The 22,472-nt window shown below is 51.5% G+C and overlaps 1 protein-coding gene across 1 annotated transcript; it reads left to right on the top strand.

The window, feature by feature from the left end:
* Positions 1–280: 280 nt before the first annotated feature.
* Positions 281–20,982, top strand: Nynrin (NYN domain and retroviral integrase containing; the record flags this gene model as incomplete). The annotated part of the gene is given in 8 exon segments (XM_005377001.2): positions 281–566; positions 9,628–10,286; positions 10,412–12,013; positions 12,760–12,890; positions 13,034–13,130; positions 14,699–14,800; positions 15,005–15,106; positions 16,351–20,982. Coding segments are annotated over 8 exon segments (5,742 nt in total). The 3' UTR covers positions 19,202–20,982.
* Positions 20,983–22,472: the final 1,490 nt, after the last annotated feature.

Raw genomic sequence — 22,472 nt, 5'->3', positions numbered from 1 at the left:
GCTCCTGGCGTTCTCAGGGGCTCGGGACGCCTCCGCTCCACTGTCCTCAAGATGACCGAAGCCCTGCCATCTTCACGTCGGATCCCGAAGGCTTGTCTCGGGGGTGTCTTTCCGCTGGGGTGGGGGCAGCATGTGCAGAAAAGCCCCGACTTGCGACCTGAGCCGCACAGCTCCACTTGCCGACGGCATCGCGGGCGGTTCTCCGGTATTCGCTACGGTCCGTGCTCCACCCAGCGGCCACTGCCTGAACTTCAGCCTCCGGCCCCGCCCGGGCCCGTGTCGGGGCTCAGCGCCGCGGCGCGGGGCGCCTCGCGCGCGGGGACCCCGGGGTCGCCGAGTTTCCCTCTCCGGGGGCGGGCGGGGCAGCCATGCTCCTGTCGCGGGGTGAACCCCCGGCGCTGGAATGGTTCATGGTGCAGACGAAATCGAAGCCTCGGGTGCAGCGGCAGCGCCTACAAGTGCAACGCGTCTTCAGGGTCAAGCTGAACGCCTTTCAGAGCCGTCCCGACACCCCCTACTTCTGGCTGCAGCTCGAGGGGCCCCGGGAGAACACGAGCAAAGCCAAGGTAAACAGCGCCCCCACCCCTTCCATTTTGTTCTCCTCTCCTTTCTCCTCGGGCCGCAGAGGTTCCCAGATGTGCCCGACCTGGATTCGGCAGTTTGGCTTGCAGGTACTGGGACGTCCTGTCGCTCCTCCGGATCTGCAGCCCGGGCTCCTTCTCGGCCGGCGCTTTCTCTCCGGTGGCTCGTTTCTTTTCTGCCCCTCCCCTCTCTGGCATGTCACTTGTGTCTCTCCAGTGCGCTGAGAGAGCCTGCACGGTCTGTTTCCCCACAGGCTTTCCCTGGCCAGGCCCCAGTGTTCACTGCTCTCCTTTTCCATCTGGGGAGCGGTTTAAAGGTCCTGCGTTTCTGTGGCCTCTGAGGTACATCTCTTTGTTCTCCCCCAAGCCTCCGGAAGGCTTGCATCCTTCTGCCTCCTTACATCCTGGACTACCTTACTGAGTGCTAGGACTGGAGACACTCCTAGAGCAACGGTGACATTTTACAGATGAGACATGGAGGGACCTGCCTGAGAACTCGAGTCGGATAGGCATGGGGCCGTGGGGTTGGATCTGAACCAGGCAGCGCTCTGGGCCAGGTGTGGCTGCTCTGGAAGACCCAGCTCTTGGGGATGAGAGATAATCCAGGAGGAAGATGGTCTGTTTTCTGATGAAATGCTGTGCTACTGTGTGGGGCTGGACATTGAATGAGCCAGGTCGCAGCTTGTCTCTCTTGTCTGTCACAAGCTTATCCTGAACTTGGGCCTCTCAGTCCCACCCCCTCTCGGCCAAGGTCGCCCTCTTTGCTCAAATTCCCCTATCTTATCTCTGGGTCGTAGGCATGTACAGGCTCTGTCTGCCCCAGACTGGTTTCCCCAGACACACAGAGAGAGAGACAGACAGACAGAACACACACACACACACACACACACACACACACACACACACACACCCCTTCTGCTAACAGCACCCCTATCCTAATTGGTCAAAGCCCTGGATGGGGGAGGCCCAGAACACAGCCAGCAGGAGGGCAATCATGCTGGGAAGTGCCTCCCTCAGCCCCTTGGAGGCTGTTCATCAGTTTTTCTAATTCTGACCCTGTGTGGGATGGGGGGATGGAGGGTGTAGGAGGTGGAGGTGGAGGGGGTGGGGGTGGGGGGTTGTGCTATAAGAGTAACAAACTTCAGAATCTGGGTTAACAAGAGTCGCCTTTTGGGTTCTCAGTCATTTTGTTACTATGAAAAATCACACTCACTCTAGTATGGAGCAACACTTTCTGGCATGCCCTGCCGCCCTGCTGCCTGCTGGAATGCTGGGTGGGCTTCTCCAGACCTGCCAGCTCCAGCTCCCACTGTTGCTTCCCTTAGGGCTCCTGGAGCCATGGATCCTCACACACTGTAGGCTTCCCACTTGGAGTACTGCAAAATGAACACAGGGGCTCCCTTACTTCCCTTTCCCAGCCCCTACTCCCTTGGGGAGAGACCCTGGTATTACTGAAGTGTGAAGGGATTCTGGGTAACTCCTTCCCTTATCACAGAGATGAACAGAAAAAAAAAATTTGAGGGCAGGAGAACAGGGAAAGTGGGAGGGATAAGGCTTTGTCCCAGATCTGGGATTGATGTGCTGCCACCAAAATATGGCCCAGATAGAGGTGTGTGGTGGTGGAGTGAAGCTGGGATTTTCTACATTGTAATACCCCCCATCGCAGGGGCTTGAACCCAGGGGGTGCTGAGCCACATCCCCAGCCTTCTTTATTTTGAAACAGGATCCCGCTAAATTGCCCAGGCTAGTTTTGAACATTCGATCGTCTTTCCTCAGCCTTCTGAGTTGCTGAGATTACAGGCATGTGCTGCCATGCTCAATGACCTGGGTCAAATAATTTGCCCTCCCCTTGAGCCATTTTCCTTATTTATAAAACAGTACAATAATACTCGTTTCAGAGAGGGGGGGGGAGGTTATGAGAGTCAGCTGAAATAGTGCATACTTAAGTACTTTTGCAAAATGTGGAATAAATGCCAGATACTATTATTAACTAGCTGTATAACTGAACAAGTTCTTTCTCCTCTCTGAGTCTTACTGTCCTTGTTTGTAAAGTGACAGGTTTGGATTAAATGCTATGTGAACATTTCCCCCAAGCATAAAGATGTTTTGTGGTTCCTGCTTGGAGGTGGTGTGGCTGACCCCAGTTGTAGCTGTTGAGGCGTAGAATCTTGCGTTTTGTACACAGGCTCACTGGTAGACTGTAGGGTTTGTGGGGTGGCTTGTTTGGGTGGAGGAGTCAAGAAGGATGCAGGCTCACCTGATAAGCACCTGGGTGTGTATTTATACCCTATGCACTTGGCTTTCCAGGAAAATCTCTACAAAAGTCAAACACCTTTAAATTGTTTTGTAGTGGTGGGATTTAGAAAAGGTGAAAGACATTGCTGTACATCACATTCCTAAGGAGCAAAAACACACTGGGGAGGTGTGACTTCCCTGAGGTGAAATTAGCAAGCCGAGAGGGGAGATTTAATAATGACTGGAGCAGCCCAGGGACCAGCCCTGCTTGTCCCTCTGCCCTGGCTGGCAGTGATGTGAGGACGTGAGGATGCAGTGGGTGGCAGAAAGGGGAGGGGACTCGTTGCCTTCTTTTCTTTCTGGAGGGAATGGAAGGAGGTGATGGGGACCCCAAGACAGAAGCAGTAGAAGAGGTGACTTCTGGGTACTGGGTTCTGAGGGGAGGCTGAGGCTAGCTGACTTTGGCTTGGCTGTCAGGTGGAAGCTGAAGTCCCTGCTCCACAGTAACTAGGAGTGGAACCGTGGGAGTTGGTTGTGGTCAGGCGACCCCTGGACTCGGCTCCTGCTGACCCATTGTTAAGACTTCAGGAACTTTTTAAGCCAGTGAAATGCTGTTTACAGCCAAAGTGGGGTTATTTATACCACCAAAATTTGCAAATACTGCAAGTGGGGGATATCTCCCCACTCTGTGCTGATTGGGAAACATTTACCGGCATACCCAGTAGTGCTGTGAACACCTAGTTCCTCTTTTTTTTTAAAATTTATGTTTTCTTTTTTCAGCTAATATACATTTAAAAAGCCCAATACTTAAAAAAAAAATTTGCTAACGTAATGGCTCCCTGCCCTGTCCTTTTCAACTCCCTTTTTAGTGCTCTTCCCCATGGATTGTTTACTCTGGCATCTTTTGATCAATTTTGGATGTTATCTTTTTTTATTTCCTATTGCATGTGAGGATTTAGCTCCCTTACACTGCCATTACTTTTTTCTTCCCCAAATCTTTATTTAGTAGTTGTCTAGTAATGCCTGTGCTCATATCATGCATTGATGTTCACAAAGTAGACTATGATTTTACTTTTTTGTTTATTTTTTTATTTCAGTGAGGTTAAGAATGTCTTATTCTTCAATTTGCTTGTTTTTCTTTGTACCCTTTGCTAATTCTTACACCTCCTAGTAGCCTCTCAGTACAGTTTTCTGCAGGTCCATATGCTAGTTAGTTTTCTATCACTGTGACAAAATACCTGAGATGAACAACTTATAAAGGGGAAAGGTTTATTTTGGCTCATGGCTTCAGAGATCAGTCCATAGTTGCTTGGTCTTACTTTGGGCCTGTGATGGCGTGGTATATCCTGGTGGAAGCACATGGTGGAGGAGGCTTCTTCATTTCATGGGAACTGGGAAGCAAAGAGAGAGAAAGGAAGGGGCCAGGGCCCAAATATGCCTTCAAGGCCATGTGATCTCACTTCCTTCCAATAGGCCTTACCTCCCAAACATTCCACCACCTCCCATAGTATCAAGCTGAGAACCAGACCTATAACACCCGGGCCTTGGAGGCCCTTCCAGATCCAACTGTAGCAGTTAGTCTGTCCTTTCAAGGTGTTCTTTAGGTTCTAAATTTTTTTCTTGTAGACATCTTCCTTTCTGAGACTTTGGCGTGCTGGCCTCCTTGGCATGCCTTTGCCTTTCTTCTTGCTTAAATTCTTTGTTTCCTGGACTGTTCATCTTTCTCTTTCTTTGGTTGATGGGGTTGCCTCCATCAGTAGTTTTGTCAAGTTAAAAAGATAATACATAGCCAGGTATGGGGTACATACCTGTAGTCCCAGCACTGTGAGACTGAGGCAGGAGCATCTTACGTTTAAACTCAGCCGGGGCAACTTAGTAAGACTCAGTCTCAAAAAAAAAAAAAAGTCAAATATGTTGAAAGTGGCCATCAGCATGCCTTTTGTCACTGACTGCACTCTTTGTTTTTTCTCTTTTTGTGGCACTGGAGATTAAACCTAGGGCCTTTCCACTGAGTTATAGCCCCAACTCTTCTTATTTTTTGTTTTGAAAGAGTCTCACCAGGTCCCTAGCTTCTCCAGGCGGCTCAAACTTGTGATCCATCTGCCTCAGCCTCTCAAAGTGCTGGGAGAGTCTAATTGCCTTCTGTGGTGACAGCTGTCATCCTAAAACAGTGCCTCGCATGTAGTCAGTGGTCAGTAATGATTTTCTGAATAGATGAATAAATTTGGATATTTATCTTTATTGTCATTCTGGGGATTGTCTTTGCTTCTTTCTTGTATTAGCTCTCCTCTCTTGGTTTTCTTCCTTGATTTGCTAGGAAATTGCTCTGCAGTGATGCTGTTGTTTAAAGGTCCCTTCCAAAACTCACGTAAAAATGGAATTGCCATTGTGACAGTATTAAGAACTGGGACCTTTGCGAGGCGATTAGGTCATAAAAACTCTGTGCCGATAAACAGGTTCCTACTGTCCGTAGAGAAGAGGATCAGTTACTACGAGATGGGTGTAAGTTTGCCTCCGTCTTGCCCTTTTGTATGTCAGGCTCACCCCTGTGCCCTTCTGCTATGTTAGAACACAGCACAGGGGCCCTGGCCAGATGCCAGTGCCATGTTCTTGGACTTCCCAGCCTCCACCACGGTGAGCCAAACGGATTTCTGTCCACTCTAAATTGCCTGGTGTGTAATATTCTGTTATGGCAGTAGAAAATGGATTAGGAAAAATGGCTTCCTAAGGAAGGTTTTATGTGGTAGGAAAAAATAGGTTGCATATCTGTATGTCTGGGTTGCATATCTGAGGGCCATGTGATTGACAATTGGCTGTACTGAATTATAAATGGAAATTATTTTCCTTGGGAAATGTGAAGGCATTACTCCATTGATGCCAGGAGCTGATCAGACCCCTGGGTACTTGTGGGGGTTGCGGGGGGGGGGTGGGGAATGGCAGGGAATAAAGACAAAAGACAATATTCAAGGTGCAAGAGGACCAGGAGGAACCTGCCTCTCATGGGCAGGCACAGCAATCTCTGTGGTTAACCTACTTTTATTAGCAAGGGAGAAGCAGAGGGAGTGGGAGGGGTAGTGTACTTTTTATGGAACAGCAACTGCAGTAAATGGGGAGCAGTTTAATGGAAAACAAGTCCTTCTCTGCATCAATATGCATACATTCTTTAGATTGTCCGCAGCAGATGTTATCTTGCCTCAGGAATGCTGTGGTCCTGAGCCTTCTCTGTGCAGCCAGGAAGCACGTGGCCTTCTACATGCTTCTCTGTTCCTAAAGCAGGTTACACTGGCCTCGGCCCCGTGGTGGTCACATTGCCTGGTCTTCAACACACTGACATCTTGCCTTTGAGAGGTGTGAAGCTATTTTGGTCTCTGGTCCTTTGTCTGAGATGTTTTTCTGCTTGAAAGTCTTTAGTTTCCTTCAGTATTCTGAGGTCTCCCAGGGAGACTCCTTTATGGGAGACTCTGTTTTGTCATTTGCTTTAATACTCAGTGGGTCCTTCTGTCTGGGCTTCATGGTCCTCAGAGCTAGGAAATTTTGGAGGAGCTACTTTGTTAATGGTTCTTCCCCGTGCCTTCCTCATCTCCTGTTCAGACACCGAGTTTTCTAGAGGTCCTCTACTTTCCTTATTTTTTCTCTCCTGCTTCCCAACTCTGACTCTACTTTCTAGGATTTTTTCAGCTTTGTTTTCCAAACTTTTCTTGGATCTTTCATTTCTGCTATATTCGTAATGTCTTAAGAGTCACTTGTGTTCTCTGCTTTTAAAAGCAGCATCCTATTGTGTGGTAGGTACTACATGCTTTACATTCACTGTAAAGGAGTAATGATAATGAACTTCTTGAAGTTTTCTCCTCCCTACCTAGTTTCTCTTCTTTCATTTTTTTTCCCTGTAAGTTTCAGCCTCTGTGTTTTACATTAGAAGTTTCCCTCATATGCCTGTGCGTAATTAGTGGTGAAGGACAAAAAGCTGATTGGGAGTTGGAGCTATGGATGAGGCTTGTTGATTTTGAATTTGGTTGTACAGAGATTTGGGACCATTTTCTGTTAAGCAACCTCTTTCATGATCATTGGGCCTTTGCTCTTGGGCTGGCCAGGTTTTCCAGAATGTACCCCTCTGGAGGGTCAGGGCCTGACTGTTACATCTCTGAATGACAAGAATGAGTTTCTCTGCATTCAGCTTCCACTGTGCACAAAATCATTTGGCCTCCTCCTTTCGTATGGTACCTACCCACACCTTCACGTACTGTATGCTGGTTAACCTCTCATCCTAAGGCCTTGTTTTCTACTTAGAGAACAAACTTCTAGCAGATGGGGAGAGACTTGCCCAGCCTGTGTTGGCGGCATGGGGTGGGGGCAGTAGCTGGGTTTCCGGATCTATCTGCTCATCCTAGAACGTGGCTTTGTTTCTTGTTTCCTCCCAATTCCAGAGTTCTTGGTGTGGTCATTTTCTGAGCTGGAATGTACATTGAGGTGGCTTTGGAAAGAAGACCATGAATAATAACTGACTTATGAGAAAGTTGAATCCTAAGTCGGTTATTAAGTAATAAAGTAGCTTGTCAAGTATAAAGCAGTATCATAACATTTAATGTTTTTTAACTTATAAGTGGATGAACGATCTGTGGAACATTAAACAGTGTATTTTTACAAGTGCATTGCTTTTTTTCTGTGCTTTTAAAATTCATCTGTATTATTTATCTATCCAGTTACTCCTACCTTTTCTCTGCTTTTTCTTCTTTTGTGAGAAAAAGGGCGGTGAGCTCTAGATAGTACAATTGTTCCAGATATTTCTGGGTTGTAAATGTCTGTTATTTCCTCATCTCTTTTCCCTTTTCATGATAGATACATCATGGTTAAAACCCTAGACCTTGGGGTCAGAGTTCTGAGTACCCCAGCCTACCTATGCTATCTTGGACATGTAGCCTTTCTTTGTCATCTAAAATGGGGATGGTGGTAATTTCCTTGTACAGATGAGAGAAGAGTAAGTGTGATAACATGTATAAAGTGCCTGGTGCTTGATAAGTGATAAATGTTATTTCAGATTTATTATTTTGAAAATTATATCAGTTTCTGTATTTTTGCAATTAAAAATGTTGAATAGTTGATGGAACAATAAATATTCTAAGCTCTTTTTAAAAAGAGAAAGAGCTAGGTATGGTGGTTTACATTTGTAATCTCAGTACTTGGGGAGGCTGAGGCAGGAGGACTGCAGCAAGTTCAAGGCCAGTCTGTCTATGTAGTGAGTTCAAACCTAGCCTGAACTACAGATCCTGTCTCAAAAACCAAAATCCAAAAAAAGCAAAACAAGAGAAACCACCAATTTTCTTCCCCAACACACGTCTTCATTTTTATATACTGTTTTCATGTTGTTGGGATGTGGGGTACATGGGGTGGGGACGTTTCTTCAGGTGAGTGTTTTCTGCACCTGGTCAGATTTACCCTTGCAAAACCCTTGCAAAGCTGAGGTTCAGGTGGCAGGAGCTGGCTTAGGATGGCCATCCGATTTTGTGCTGTTTTGGACTGGTTGACAAGAGGTTACACTTGTGTATATTTCAGGTCCTTTGGGGAGAAGATAAACCTCCCCAAGCTAAGTCCATGGCCTAAGTTGAGTGGAAGAGGCCTGCATAATCCTGAGCGGTGAGGGTGCCTGGGTACTGAGCAGAGGTGTGGTGAGATCTTCAGGATGGCTCTTGGAGGTCTAAAATAGAGCATTGGTTCCCTAGTGGAACTGTGAGGAGAGGGATGGTTGTCATAGACACTAGGAGGTGGAGGGACACAAGGGCAGGTGCAGTCTGCATGGGCCGGTGGGTGAAGAGGGAGTGCTCCTGTTCCCTTGGAGACTCTGGGGCTATGCTCAGCTAGAGAGTGAAGGAGCCCAACCTCTCCCAGGAAAGTTGCTTATTCAGGGAGCCAGAGGCCTTTTTATGGTTAGATCTTGGGTGTTTCTGTGAGGTGTTTTCCTGGACACAAGCCTAGCACCTTATCTCCTCCTCTGTCTATTCTGGGCAACAGAGTTACCATAGTTACAGGTTATGCTAGAGAATTTGTGGAGGAGATTAAGGCAGAATCGCACAGGATTACCAGGTAGTCACTGTGCAGTCAGCCAGAGGAGTTGAAAGGTGTCTGGTTTTAGGGTCAGACAGATGTGGGCTGTGACTCTGGCCCACTCACCCTCAGCCTGTGTGTGCCCTTGGGCAAGCTACACAGCCCTTCTGAGCTGCAAAACAGAAACAAGCTGTGTCGGGGACCACCCTAAACACTTCTTAGGTTTTAGCTTGCTGCAGCTTTCAGTAGCCTAATGAGGCAGGAGCCATTATTATCTCCATTTTACAGATAGGGAAACCCCCAGAGGAGCTGAGGAGAAATAATTTGCCCCAAGGGTAGGCTGCCCAAGTTCCTTCTCCTGAAGAGTGCTCAATCGTGTGCGGCTCCTGTCCCTCCAGCTGTTGCACAGTTTCTGAATCTCAAAGCAGGACTGAGCCCGCAAGTGTCCAGTTTAACTTGCCATTTTATATGTGAAGAGACAGAGGCCCTGAGAAGATTTCCCACAATCCTAATAATGTTGGCCAGGCTGGAACTAAAATTAGGTCTCCTTGACTTCAAGCTTGGTTTTTTCCCCTCCTCTTCCTCAGACTTCTGTCAACATTCCCCGGAAAGAAATGAGTGCATAAGGGACAGGATCAGGAGTGGGTGGCTGCCCTGGGAGAGTGAACAGGGGAGGCGCATGCTGAGTAAGGGCTGGGAGGGTGGGGTGCGGGACAGAGCCAGTGGCACTTTATGACAGATTGTCTTCCTTTGACTCTTCCTGTGTGCTCAGGAGTATCTCAAGGGCCTGTGCAGCCCAGAGCTGTGGAAGGAGGTCCGCTACCCGCCGATGCTACATTGTGCCTTCCTCGGCGCCCAGGGCCTCTTTTTGGATTGCCTCTGCTGGAGTACCCTGGCCTATCTGGTGCCTGGTCCTCCTGGCTCTCTGATGGTAGGCGGGCTCACCGAGTCTTTCACCATGACCCAGAACTGGCTGGAGGAGTTAGTGGCACGGCTGCGCTGGGGCCCTGCCCCTCTGCTGACCCCCCGGGGAATCTGGGAGGCTGAGGTGTCCCGGGCCTTTGGGGCCCTGGTGTGGATCCGTAGTGACCAGTACGCAGGGGACCTGTTGCAGTTACCCCCAGCCGTTCAGGAGCTGCTGCTGAGCCTGGTGCGGGATGCTGCAGGCAAGGAGGACATCATTGAGTGGCTCAGCCACTTCGGCATCTCCAACACCCGCTCTGGCCCAGAGGTCCTGATCAGCCCTCCCCAGCAGCAAAAGGAAGACTCGGCTGTTGTGTCCATGGGAGGGAGTCCTGGGTCCATCCTTGAGATGGGGACCCTCCAGATTGGAGGCCCAGAAAATCCAAAGAGAGTAAGCAGCCTGAGAGCCACCAAGTCCCTGATCCCAGTCCAGAACACTCAGCAGAAGACAGCAAACCAGCTGGTACGGTAAGTTGTGGACAATGAGTCTGGCTTCTCTGACCCCTACCCCTGCCCCTCTACCCCAAGGAAATGATAGTAGTTTGGGAAAAATGGGCCTTCCTGCCTTTTCAACAAACTTGGGCTTCCTCTAGGGTTGGTGACAACAACCAAGGTGGTACGAACAGTGTTCAAGAGGAAGGGCTGATACAAGCCACCAGCAGCCAGGACTCTGTGAACCGCATGCCAGCCTTGTTGCATCAAAAGCAGGTCCACAAGGTAGAAGAGAAATTCCTCTTCCAGCCTTCGGTATCAGCTCTGGGTATGTGTCCGTCCTGGAAGGGCTGGGCCCCGGGGCCAGCCTTTGGGCCCTTGCGGCCAGGGACTATTGCTGCAGCCTTTTGGAGGATCAATGAACTGCATTCTCTGCACCTGGCCTGGCTTTTGTCTCAGGCGTGCTTCAGTCTCCCATTCTGGCAGAGGCCACTGGGCCCCATTCAGCTGAAGCTGCCAGGGCAGAGTGCTTTGCCCTTAAATCTAGAATGGAAGCAAAAGGAGCTGTCTCCTTTGCCTTGTGCAGAAGGCCCAGCTTGTAGACCAGATGGGGAACTGGGAGGAGAGACAAGTCTACAGAATTGCCCAAGACCAGAGACACCCCCAAAAGTCGTGAGTTTATTGGTGGTCCCGGGAGGCTCCGGTGCAAAGGACAAGGTTAGCCCAGGACTTCCACGTATAGGCCTACCTTTGGCCTCAACAGCCCAAGCTGGAGATAAGCGAGGGAACCAAGGGGGCATGCGGCCGGATTATGAGTGGCTAGAAAAAGGGCCCTCTCCAGCGCCACCCACAGAACAGGAGGCACCTACAGCTCAAGGAAGGCCCATGGCTCAAGAGGGGCTGACAGCCCAGTCAGCACCTGAAGTTCGGACAGTGCCTGAAACTCTCAAAGTGCCCATGGCTGCAGCAGTGCCCAAGGCTGAAAACCCACCCATAACTCAAAGGCAGCCTGCAGCTCCCAAAGTGCCTACATCCCAAATGATGCTGGCAATGAGCACAGAGCCTGCAGCAACCCAAGTGCCTGCTGCCACAAAGCCTGCTGCCCAGGTAGTGTCCACAGCTCGAAAAGCCACAGTGGATCAACCAGCATCAGCATCAGCAGCTCAAGAGACGTCTGCAACTCCAAAAACTGTCATGGCTCAGAAGATGCCCGCAGCCACAACATCGCCTGCAAATCCCCAAATACTCCAAGCTCACGCTGGGCCTGTGACTAAAATGGGATGTGCAGCTCCTAAAATATCTGCAGCCCCCAAAGAATCTGCAGCTCCTAAAACGTCTGCAGTGCCCAAAGCACCTGGAGCTTCTAAAGCCTCCAGACCTCCCAAAACATCTGCAGCCCAGAAGGTACCCCCAGGTGAAGGGCCGACCTTGGATGTAGCCAGACTTCTGAGTGAGGTTCAGCCTTTGTCAAGAGGTGATGGCTCCTTACCAAAGGGCCAGGGGGAGCCTGGAAGGCAGGGTGCCCAGCCCAGCAGCACCTTGGCCCTCAGCAATCAGCACCAGTTCCGGGTGGAGGGACTCCTGGGGGATTGGAAGGGGGGCCCAAGGCAGTCACCTCGCCACCCACAGGCAAATAGCACGGTGACCAGCTTCCAGAGGTACCACGAGGCCCTGAACACACCCTTTGAGCTGAACTTGTCAGGAGAACCTGGGAACCAGGAATTGCGCAGAGTGGTCATCGATGGCAGCAGCGTGGCCATGGTGTGAGTAGCCACGGGCTTGGGCTGGGCTGGGGATGCTAGGAGCTGGGGCGGGCAATTCATGGGCAGTGAAGTGTGGGATCCCATCTCGACCCGCATAAAAGGCATAGGGTTCAAATGGGGAAAGGATGGAAGGGAAATGGCACATTGAGTGGCCACACTGTGCTAAACAGTATGCACCAAATTGACCCAGCAGCCCTGGGATGAAAGGTGTCTGTTCTTCCTCTTGCAGACAAGCAAGGAGGTGAGGAATCTCACCTAACATCCCTGAGTCAGCCTTTGGGTTCAGGTCTGTTCACTGCCAAGGCCCATGCTCCTCCCAGGCTGGCTTCTAGACATACAGCCCAAACATCATGGCCCACTAAGATTTACTCTGAAGCCATGCCAGCCCCTAGCTATTGCCCTTCTTGCGCAGTGCTTACTGCTGTAGAGGTCTTAGCATGAATGCATGCTAGGCTGCTTCATTTGCCGTGTAGCAGTGTAGTTACTCATGCTGAGCACATTCTCAGCACACAGGAGGCAGGCAGAGAATTTTTGTTTGCTGTAAGCTCTTGAGTACAGGGCCTCTCTCTTTCTCGTGTCCTCAGTGCGCACGTGCATGTGTGTGCGCACACACACACACAGGCAGTGTCTGGAATTTCTGTGTATCCAGTCGCTGCTCACAGAATGTTTGAGGACGGAGGGCAGGGAGAAGGGCGTTGTGGTGTCTGGTGCTGATGCTGCTGTCTCACTCCCCCCGCACCCCCCAGGCATGGCCTCCAGCATTTCTTCTCCTGCCGAGGCATTGCCATGGCGGTGCAGTATTTCTGGAACCGGGGACACCGAGAGGTCACTGTGTTTGTACCCACCTGGCAGCTGAAGAAGAACCGAAGGGTGAGAGGTGAGATGTGCTCTGTCCGCCCTGCCCCCCTGGCATCACCGTGGTTTCCTGTGCCTTTCTGCTCTGCCTCCCACCATTTCACTGTGGCCTTTCCCATTTAGTCCTTCCTCTGACCGTTTTTGTCTTCTGCGTTTTACCCTCAGAGAGCCACTTTCTGACGAAGCTCCACTCGCTCAAGATGCTTTCGATTACCCCCTCCCAGCTGGAGAACGGCAAGAAGATTGCCACTTATGATTATAGGTGCGCCGCTCCCCAGGCCTCTCCGTAGGGCTCAGGTTGGCCTTGGATGAGGTATGTGGCAGGCGTGGTCCTGCCACATCTTCTCTGCAGAATTGGTGGCGAATGTGTCAGGGGGATCATTCCTAGAGGATGGGGTGAGGCACAAGTGAGGAGGGGCTTGAGGTTGGCTCTACCCAAGCCCAGGGGTTGCTCCTAACTTGGGGACTCTGGTGTTCCATTTCCCGGGGTTAACTGGCTTTCTTCATCATGGACTATGTGGTCCAACACCCGCCACTCTGAATCAGACAAGCCCAGATAACTTAACTCCTCATGTTCTCAGTGAGCAGCAGAGGTACTATAGGCTTTTGGGTACCAGTTTGGGATGAAGTTCAAGGGACTGCTTCAGCCTTTTCCTTCTCCAAGGCCTGGTACAGGAGGAGGTGTGTGTGTAGAAAATGCCTTAGGCGAGGCTCTGGAAATGGAGTTAGGCTGGCTGCATCTGCTCGAATCCAGAATGCCTCTGTGTCTGTTACTCTTAGGCACCCACTCTTCAGTGAGGCTGTAGGATGAACTTTCCCAGGGAAACCTGTGTCCCTGCCTCTGTTGAAATGAAAAGGCCCTGTCAGAGTGACTAGTTCTGGGCTGGACATGATGTGGGGCAGACAGAGGTCTTGGCTTCACTAGGTACCTCCCGTGCTGGGCAGGGAAAAGTTCCGTTTCCCCACTGCTCTTCCAAAGATGTAACATCTGTGTAGCTCTCTGGCTCAGGAAAGGCTGGGCAGGGCTTTGCAGGATCCTTCCTTCCCCAGCCAGTCGGTGGGTTAAGATCTTTGAGAGTTTGGACCTGGGTTTGAGGGAGGGTGTCTTTTCTACAGAAGGTCCCTCTGCTGGGTGCTTGTGGGATAGCATGCTTGGGGTAGCCAGAATGATGATCTTCAGAAATGCTAAGAAGTAGGTAGCCTTTGTGAGTTCAGTTCCTGGTACCGGAGAAAAAACAAAAAAAAAAAAAAAAAAAAAAGAAGTAGGTAGCCTTTGCTTGCTTTCTTGGTCACAGCACTCCTTAGAGGAGAGGTGATCCTTGGAAAAAGGATGTTTAAAGTTCAGGTTTGTGTTTTTATATATGTATTACTTCTTGGCACGCATACGAATGTTGTGCATTGGTGAGGAACATGGGGATATTAGTGCATATGCTGTGTAGCAGGCATTGAGCTAGACGCGTAAACGCCTTGTGTCATTCAGCTTAATTCTTACAGCAGTGTCAGGTAGGGACGTCATCTCCATTTTACAAAAGCAGGACATACGCATGTGTGAAGTGGGTGGGTGTCTGTGACTGTGTGTGTTTGTGTATGTAATGGGGTGTGTGTCTGCATGTACAGCTGAGGTGTGTGCATCCTCCTAGGGAGCTGCTGGGGGACCCGGATGGCTGCGGAGGAGGAGGTGTGCTGCGGACCCCGAGTCCCTGGCTGTGCAGGGGGCAGTGTTTTTGTCTGGCACACCTCCCTGTGAAGCTGCAAGTTCATTTTCTCAGGGGACCCAGAAAGTGATGGGGCTGGTTCCTGGGTCATTAGTGACTCCTCTTCTCCCTTCAGGTTCATGGTAAAGCTGGCAGAGGAGACAGACGGCATCATTGTTACCAACGAGCAGATTCACACCCTGATGAATAATTCTAAGAAACTCACGGTCAAAGATCGGTGAGACAGCTGCCTAGGGGCAGGAGCCACTCTGTCTTTTGATGTCAGGAAGCCCCTGGCAGAGCAGATGATGGGGCAGGGAGAGGGGTGCTGGAGTAGGGCTTACCAGCACCTTCCGGGAGGTGGAAGGTCAGCCAGGCAGTAGTAGGGCATGGGAAAGTCAGGGCTCATCTAAGACCAGGCCCCCTTCTCTTCTGGGTCCAGCCTGCTGCCCTTCACGTTTGCGGGGAATCTCTTCATGGTACCAGATGACCCCCTGGGCCGTGATGGCCCCACCTTGGATGAGTTTCTGAAGAAGCCAAACAGGTAAAATATGAGGCCCTCCCGAGAGTAACCAGAAACTTCCCTTTAGTGCTAGCCAGTACTGCCTGCTGCTTAATCGTGAACAGAACAGAGTGACTTGACTTTGTCATGTACTACACTTCTGTCGTCTGTTGGTGCATCAACCACTTGTAGTATGGATTTTAACATTTCCCACATGCTTTGATGCTGTATGTGTCCTTCCATAACTGGCATTTGTTGACCTTTTTGGGGGGCGGTGGGTACTGGGAATTGAACTCAGGACCTCGTGCTTGCCAGGCAAGTGCTGCGCCGGCCCTCAGAAGTGGCATTTGTGTTCCGTGTTTTACTATTTTTTGTTTCAGATGTATGCTATGCTACTTCATATAGTACATGTTCGTGGCCATGCAGTATTCTGTTACATGAATACCCACATAACAGGCTTATTATCTGTTTTCTAGTTAAGGCCCTTTTGACTTTTTGTTTTGTTTGTTTTTGTTTTTATTTTTTGAGACCAGGTCTCACTGTGTAGTTCAGGCTGGCCTTGAACTCCTGCTTCAGCCTCCCAAATGCTGAGGTTACAGGCCTGTGCCCCCACGTGTGGGTATTTCTATTTGATGATATTGGTGCCAATGCAGTACGGAACTTCAGTTAGATGTAAGTGATCACTGTCATTTATGGATGGGGAATCTGAAACTCAAGGGACCTTTCCAAGGTCGCTTTGCTGGTATTAGCAAAACAGGTTTGCAGTCACTCTGATTCTCTGGCCTCCATCCCCTCCAAACACTTTGCTGCCCACCTTTCAGTACCCTGGGCCCAGCAGCAGGCCTTGGTTGGTGCGCTCTGAGCAGGGTGCTGCTTCCCAGGCCTGACCCTCAGTCCCACTTCTCCGGCTTGGAAACAGGGCTGAGGCTGTGCACTGGGCTCTCTTCTCGTGTTGCTCTCCCCATGGCTGTGTGTCCTGGGGTTATGTTGTAAGCTGCCAGTCATCTCTCATCAAACCACTGGCTTAAGACTAGGTTAAATGCATCCTGCTCAGTGCAGCTTTGCTTTTACGCTGAAGTTCCGGCAGATGCAGAGCTAGAGCAAGAATCCGCAGGTTAGGGCCTGTGGGAGCCCTTGCCTAGAGACAGGAGCCTGGCCCTCAGCCCAGCCTTGGAGACACCCTGGAATGGGGCAGGGTGCTGTGGGGTATCCACAGGTGTATCTTTTCCCTTGGATGACCTGGAGGGGTGGGGTTGTCCCCTCTCCCTCTTCCACCTGTTTTGTAGGTTGGACACAGACGTTGGCAACTTCCTGAAGGTATGGAAGACCCTTCCACCCAGCTCAGCCAGCATCTCTGAACTGAATGGTGATCCTGACCCCAGGCCCTTGGAGCGCCCACAGGATGTGGAAGAAGTCAGGGAGGAGAAGGAGGAAAAGCAAAATGAAGAGTGCAGAGAGGGGCAGGAAACGCCACAGTGGGCCGAGGAGGACGACCTGGACTCTTCCCTAGCATCAGTGTTCGGGGTTGAGTGCCCCTCCCTTTCTGAGGAAATCCTGCAGTGCCTGAGCCTCCACGACCCCCCTGACGGGGCCCTGGACATTGACCTCCTGCCAGGGGTGGCCTCTCCCTACCTGGGCATCCCCTGGGATGGGAAGGCTCCCTGCCAGCAGGTTCTTGCGCAGCTGGCCCAGCTCACCACCCCCAGCAACTTCACCGTGCTTTCCTTCTTTGTGGGGTTCATGGACTCCCACCGGGATGTCATCCCTGACTATGAAGGCCTCATGGGCCCTCTGCACAGCCTCCTCAAGCAGAAGCCAGACTGGCAGTGGGACCAGGAGCATGAGAAGGCCTTCCTGTCCCTGAAGCGAGCCCTGGTGTCCGCCCTCTGTCTGACGGCCCCCAATTCCCAGCTGCCCTTCCGCCTGCAGGTGACAGTGAGCCAGGTGGCACTGACAGCCATCCTCTACCAGGAGCACTCAGGGAGGAAGCATCCCATCGCCTATACCTCGAAGCCCCTACTCCCGGATGAGGACAGTGAGGGCCCCCAGTCAGGCGGGGACAGCCCCTACGCTGTGGCCTGGGCCCTCAAGCATTTTTCCCGCTGCATCGGAGATGCTCCAGTGGTCCTGGACCTTTCCTATGCTTCCCGGACCGCTGTGGCTCCTGAGGCACCGGAGGGCCGCCGGGTTTCCAAAGCGTGGTTGATCCGATGGTCCCTTTTGGTACAGGACAGAGGCAAGAGAACCCTGGAACTGGCCCTTCTCCAGGGCCTGCTGAGGGAAAACCGACTGCTGACACCTGCTTCCTCGATGCCTCGTTTCTTCCAGGTTCTGCCTCCCTTTTCTGACCTGTCCACTTTTGTCTGCATCCACATGTCGGGCTACTGCTTTTACCGTGAGGATGAGTGGTGCGCTGGTTTTGGCCTCTATGTCCTGTCTCCCACCAGTGCCCCTGTCTCCCTCTCCTTCTCCTGCTCCCCTCACACCCCGACCTATGCTCACCTGGCAGCCGTGGCCTGTGGCCTGGAGCGGTTTGGCCAGTCTCACCTCCCTGTGGTCTTCCTCACACACTGCAACTGGATCTTCAGCCTCCTCTGGGAGCTCTTGCCCCTCTGGAGGGCCCGGGGCTTCCTGTCCTCAGATGGGGCTCCACTACCTCACCCCGGCCTGCTCTCCTACATTATATCCCTCACCTCTGGCCTTCCATCCCTTCCGTTCATCTACAGAACCTCCTACCGGGGCTCTCTGTTCGCTGTGACAGTGGATAACCTGGCCAAGCAGGGTGCCCAAGGGGGTGGGCAGTGGTGGAATTTGCCAAAAGATGTGCCAGTCCCCGTCGTGACTCCCCATGCCACGGGCAAGAGGCCCAACTTGCTGGCATTGCAGCTGAGTGACAGCACCCTGGCGGATATCATTGCCAAGCTTCGTGCGGGGCAGAAGTTGCCTGGCTCCTCCCCCTTCAGTTCTGCCTTTAACTCACTCAGCCTTGATAAGGAGAGTGGGCTGCTTATGTTCAAGGGAGATAAAAAGCCCAAGGTCTGGGTAGTCCCGAGGCAACTCCGGAGGGATTTGATTTTCTCTGTGCACGACATCCCCATGGGAGCCCACCAGCGGCCAGAGGAGACCTACAAGAAATTGCGGGTGCTGGGATGGTGGCCTGGGATGCAGGAGCATGTGAAAGATTACTGCAGGAGCTGTCTGTTCTGCATCCCCCGGAATCTCACAGGCAGTGAGTTAAAGGTCATCGAGTCCCCATGGCCCCTCAGATCGACTGCCCCCTGGTCGAACCTGCAGATAGAGGTGGTGGGTCCGGTCACCACAAGCGAGGAGGGCCACAGGCATGTGCTCATCGTGGCTGACCCCAACACCCGGTGGGTGGAGGCATTCCCACTGAAGCCCTACACGCACATGGCCGTGGCCCAGGTGCTGCTTCAGCATGTGTTTGCACGCTGGGGTGTTCCAATGAGGTTGGAGGCGGCCCAGGGCCCCCAGTTTGCCCGGCATGTCCTGGTGAGCTGTGGGTTGGCCCTGGGAGCACAGGTGACCTGCCTGAGTAGGGACTTGCAGTTCCCCTGCCTAGTGAGCTCAGAGGCCTACTGGGAATTCAAGAGGGCCCTAAAGGAGTTCATCTTCCTGCATGGCAAGAAGTGGGCATCCTCCCTGCCCCTGTTGCACCTGGCCTTCAGGGCCTCCTCCACAGTGGCCACGCCGTTCCGGGTTCTGACAGGAGGGGAAGGGAGGCTGACTGAGCCCCTGTGGTGGGAGATGAGCAGTGCAAACATTGAAGGGCTCAAGATGGATGTCTTCCTGCTGCAGCTGATTAGGGAGCTGCTGGAGCTCCACTGGAAGGTGGCTGAAAAAGGCGCTGAGAAGGCCGACAACAGGCGCTTCAAGCAGGAGAGCCAGGAGAAGGAGTGGAACGTGGGTGACCAGGTCCTTTTGCTGTCCCTCCCCAGGAATGGCAGCAGTGCCAAATGGGTGGGTCCCTTCTATATCGGGGACCGGCTGAGTTTCTCTTTCTACAGGGTGTGGGGCTTCCCAACCCCAGAGAAGCTGGGGTGCATCTATCCCAGCAGTTTGATGAAGGCCTTCGCCAAGAGTGGTACGCCCCTGTCCTTTAAGGACTTGGAGCAATGAGCTGGAGCGGTGGGGGAGCCCCCTGTCCAGGAAGTCCTGGGTTTCTGCTGCTAGTCCTCCACCTGTCCCCTGCAGTGCTCTTGGCCCTTTGGGGCCCTCTGTTGTGCCTTGTGTAGAGAAGTTGCTTCCTAAAGCTTTGCTGAGTTGCCTTGAACTAGGGACCAGTGTCCCCATGAAAGTAGCCCCACTTTGGGGTATCTGGAGAATTTGCCACAGGCTGTCAAGTGTGTGCCTCTGGTGATTTTACACTGGGGAGTAGAAGCTCTCCTTACTAAAGTAGGCCAGGCTCAGAATCTTTCCCCAGGTATCTTCTTCCCCCTTCACACACATGTAGGTGTGTGGTGTTTTGTGCCCCCCATCTTATTCCTGGCTGTCTTAACCATGAAATAGTGACACTCGGGACTCACAATTGGAACCATAGTCCTCTCCCAAACAGGAACCTTGAATGTGGGTTACACTCCCTTCAACCTGTGCCCCTGGGGAACCTCTGCCCTTGGAGTTGTCACTGACACAAACCCACATGAGCAGTGGGAAGGAAGCCAGCTCCTTCGCCTCACAGCCAGCTTTCTTAGGCTGAGCTTGGGCTCCCCTGCTGTCCAGGAAGGGCTGGCAGTCCTCCTGGGCCTCGAGGGCAGTAGCTCAGAGGGGAGGATGGCCAGCCTCAAGCCAGCCACTTCTTAGCACAGGAAAGACAGGGTGGGATAAGTTGGTCTACCTCACTTGACTCCAGCTGATGGAGATGACACCTGACCCCTATTTTGATGGTGTCAGCTGCATAGGGATTAAGGATCTTGATGCCAAGTGTGGCATCTCTACTGGAAGAGCTGCTTCTACTAGACCAAGGAGCCTTGGCCTCTGTTTTAAGGCTTCAGAAATGAGCAGTCTGGCATATAGCCAGGTACAGGTATTTCTTTTCTTCCCAATCCTGCCCAACCCCATCCCAAAGCCCACAGCCTTCCTCTTTTTGCTTCCACTGGCCCCTGTATCCTTAGACACTATGTAGTGTGATTGCTTTGTTTGGAGCCCCCTCCAACCCTCTGGTCCTCTGAGCCCCTGGCTCCCTGCAGAGATCACTCTTAGTGAGCTCCCATGGGTGTGTGTGTGTGTGTGTGTGTGTGTGTGTGTGTGTGTGTGTATGCTAACAGTCCTCTGCATTGGGGCTGCTGCTGAACAGCCAGTCTCCAGGTGAGGGTGTGCAATGTGTCCCTGTCTCAGCCTCTGAGTTGTTTCATTTCTTCAGAAGCTGAGCCAGGAGAGACCTTGGCATCAAGCCCAACTTGCTTGTTATACAACAGAGGAAAGAGGCCCAGAGAGAGTGACTTGGTCATAGTCACACAGCTAGTTGGTGGCTGAGTTGGGACCAGGATTAAGCATACTAACTCCTAGTTCACTGTGACAAGGGTTCTGGTCACAGGTTCAAGCGAGAGAATCCTTCAAAATTCTATATCCATACTCTCCGTTACCCATTGTGTCATTTTCCCACTCGTGTAGATGAACTACCTGGATGTTGTCCTTAAACCCATCCTAGTTGTTAATCCTATCCAGGAATGAATGGGTGGCAGTGGAGAAGCTGAAAAGGTTGCCAGTAGGATTTTCAGCACATACTCCTCGTTGTCCCTCGCCTTGCCCCTTCTCTTCCTCCAATTCCTAGTGGCATTTCCAGCCTCACTGTCCCAGCCTTGCGCTGTATGCTTTCTCCCTCTTAGCTACAACTTTGATCCTATGCCTTTTTCTTAAGTGAATTTTGTTTTCATTTTGTCAATAAACGAATTAAACCAGAACCAATATTTGGTACTTTTTAAAGCTTCAGACCCAATTAGGGTGGGGTGGGGGTATCTGTGGGGATGGCTGCTCTTAAGGCCTGGATAGCACCTTGTCAGGATCACTTGGCTCAAGCACAATTCACTTGGTTCATGCACAGATGAGACCAGGTACAGGGAGTGGTATCTTTTAGGGCCTCATAGCTGGTTCATGGCAGTGCTGGGAGGAGAGCCAGGCTCCCTGCTTGGTGCCATTGGAGTTCATGTCTTGGAGTGGGTGGGGAGAATGAAGGGGAGTGGCACCTGGCTGGAGAGAGTACAGTGGCAAGTACTGAACCAGCTCACTTGCACTGGACACTTGACAGACCTCGATTTGGGTATGACTACTCTGAAGCAGTACAGATGTGCCCTGTTTCAAGGCCTGTTTCCCCGTCTGTAAAATGTAGAGCTGCCATTCCTAAATTGTGGGATGGTGCGTGGGTTACATGAAATCTGTGTGAACAAGTTAGCCTGTAGCTTGGGAAAAGAGTAAGCCTTCATAGCATTACATTTTCTGCTCAGGAACTCTTGCTGTTCTCCTTTAGACTCGGAGCTTCTTATCTACCCCTGACCAAGTTTCCTGATGCTTGGAGCTTTTCCCATCTGCCCAGATTTCTGCTCAGCAGTGGGACAGGTGTGGAGTAGCAAGAGGGAGCTGCCTTTTCTGAAGAGCTCACCCGCTGTGCACACCCCTCACTCATCCAGGACTTACAGTGCACCCCCTTTTTGCCAGGCGTGGTCTAGTTCAGGTGGATAATAGGTTACATGATTGACGTGACGTGGGCTCTGCCTTGTTCATGCCCACAATCTGTGAGGAAGAAAGACAGCTGAACAAACACACACAGTGCAGGCTGGTAAGGGAAACAGCTAGGTATAGGAGCCCATGGAGAGCGGCCTGGGGTCTCAGCTCACACGTCATTCAGAGGGCTCTTCCTGGAACACCCTCACTAAGAGAAACATACCTTCTCTTCATACAGATCGAAGAGCAAAGGTTCACAACTCAAATGATGGGCAAGGTGGGTGGGTGATAATTCCTTTATTTTCGTGTTTTTTTTTTTTTTTTAAGACAAAGTCTTTCTATGCAGTCCAGCCTGGCCTTGAACTCACTTTGTACCCCAGGCTGACCTCGAACTCAAAGTGATCCTCCTGCCTCAACCTCCCAAGTGCTGAGATTACAGGCGTGTGCCACCATGCCCGGCTACCCTTTCATTTTCTATTCTAGACATATTCAAGAAGTAATCAGATTTTCACCTACACTGTTTTCTGAGCCTTCTGATGCTGAGATTTTTCTCTTCACTTTTGAACAGTTTACAAGAGCTGGCCAGACATTTATGATTCCTCCTATTTTGGGAGGGTAGTGGTGAATAAATGAGGTTTCTCCACGGTCTAGAACCGTGGACATGAGACTAGTGGCCACTGTTCCTCATTTGCAACCATCACAATTCTGCCTTCTCATGTGGGGCACTGGCAAG

This window comes from Chinchilla lanigera, unplaced genomic scaffold, assembly GCF_000276665.1.
Source record: "Chinchilla lanigera isolate Chin_1 unplaced genomic scaffold, ChiLan1.0 scaffold00008, whole genome shotgun sequence".
Taxonomy (NCBI): domain Eukaryota; kingdom Metazoa; phylum Chordata; class Mammalia; order Rodentia; family Chinchillidae; genus Chinchilla; species Chinchilla lanigera.
The sequence above is the reverse complement of the archived record's forward strand: the minus strand, read 5'-3'. Positions and strand labels throughout refer to the sequence as shown.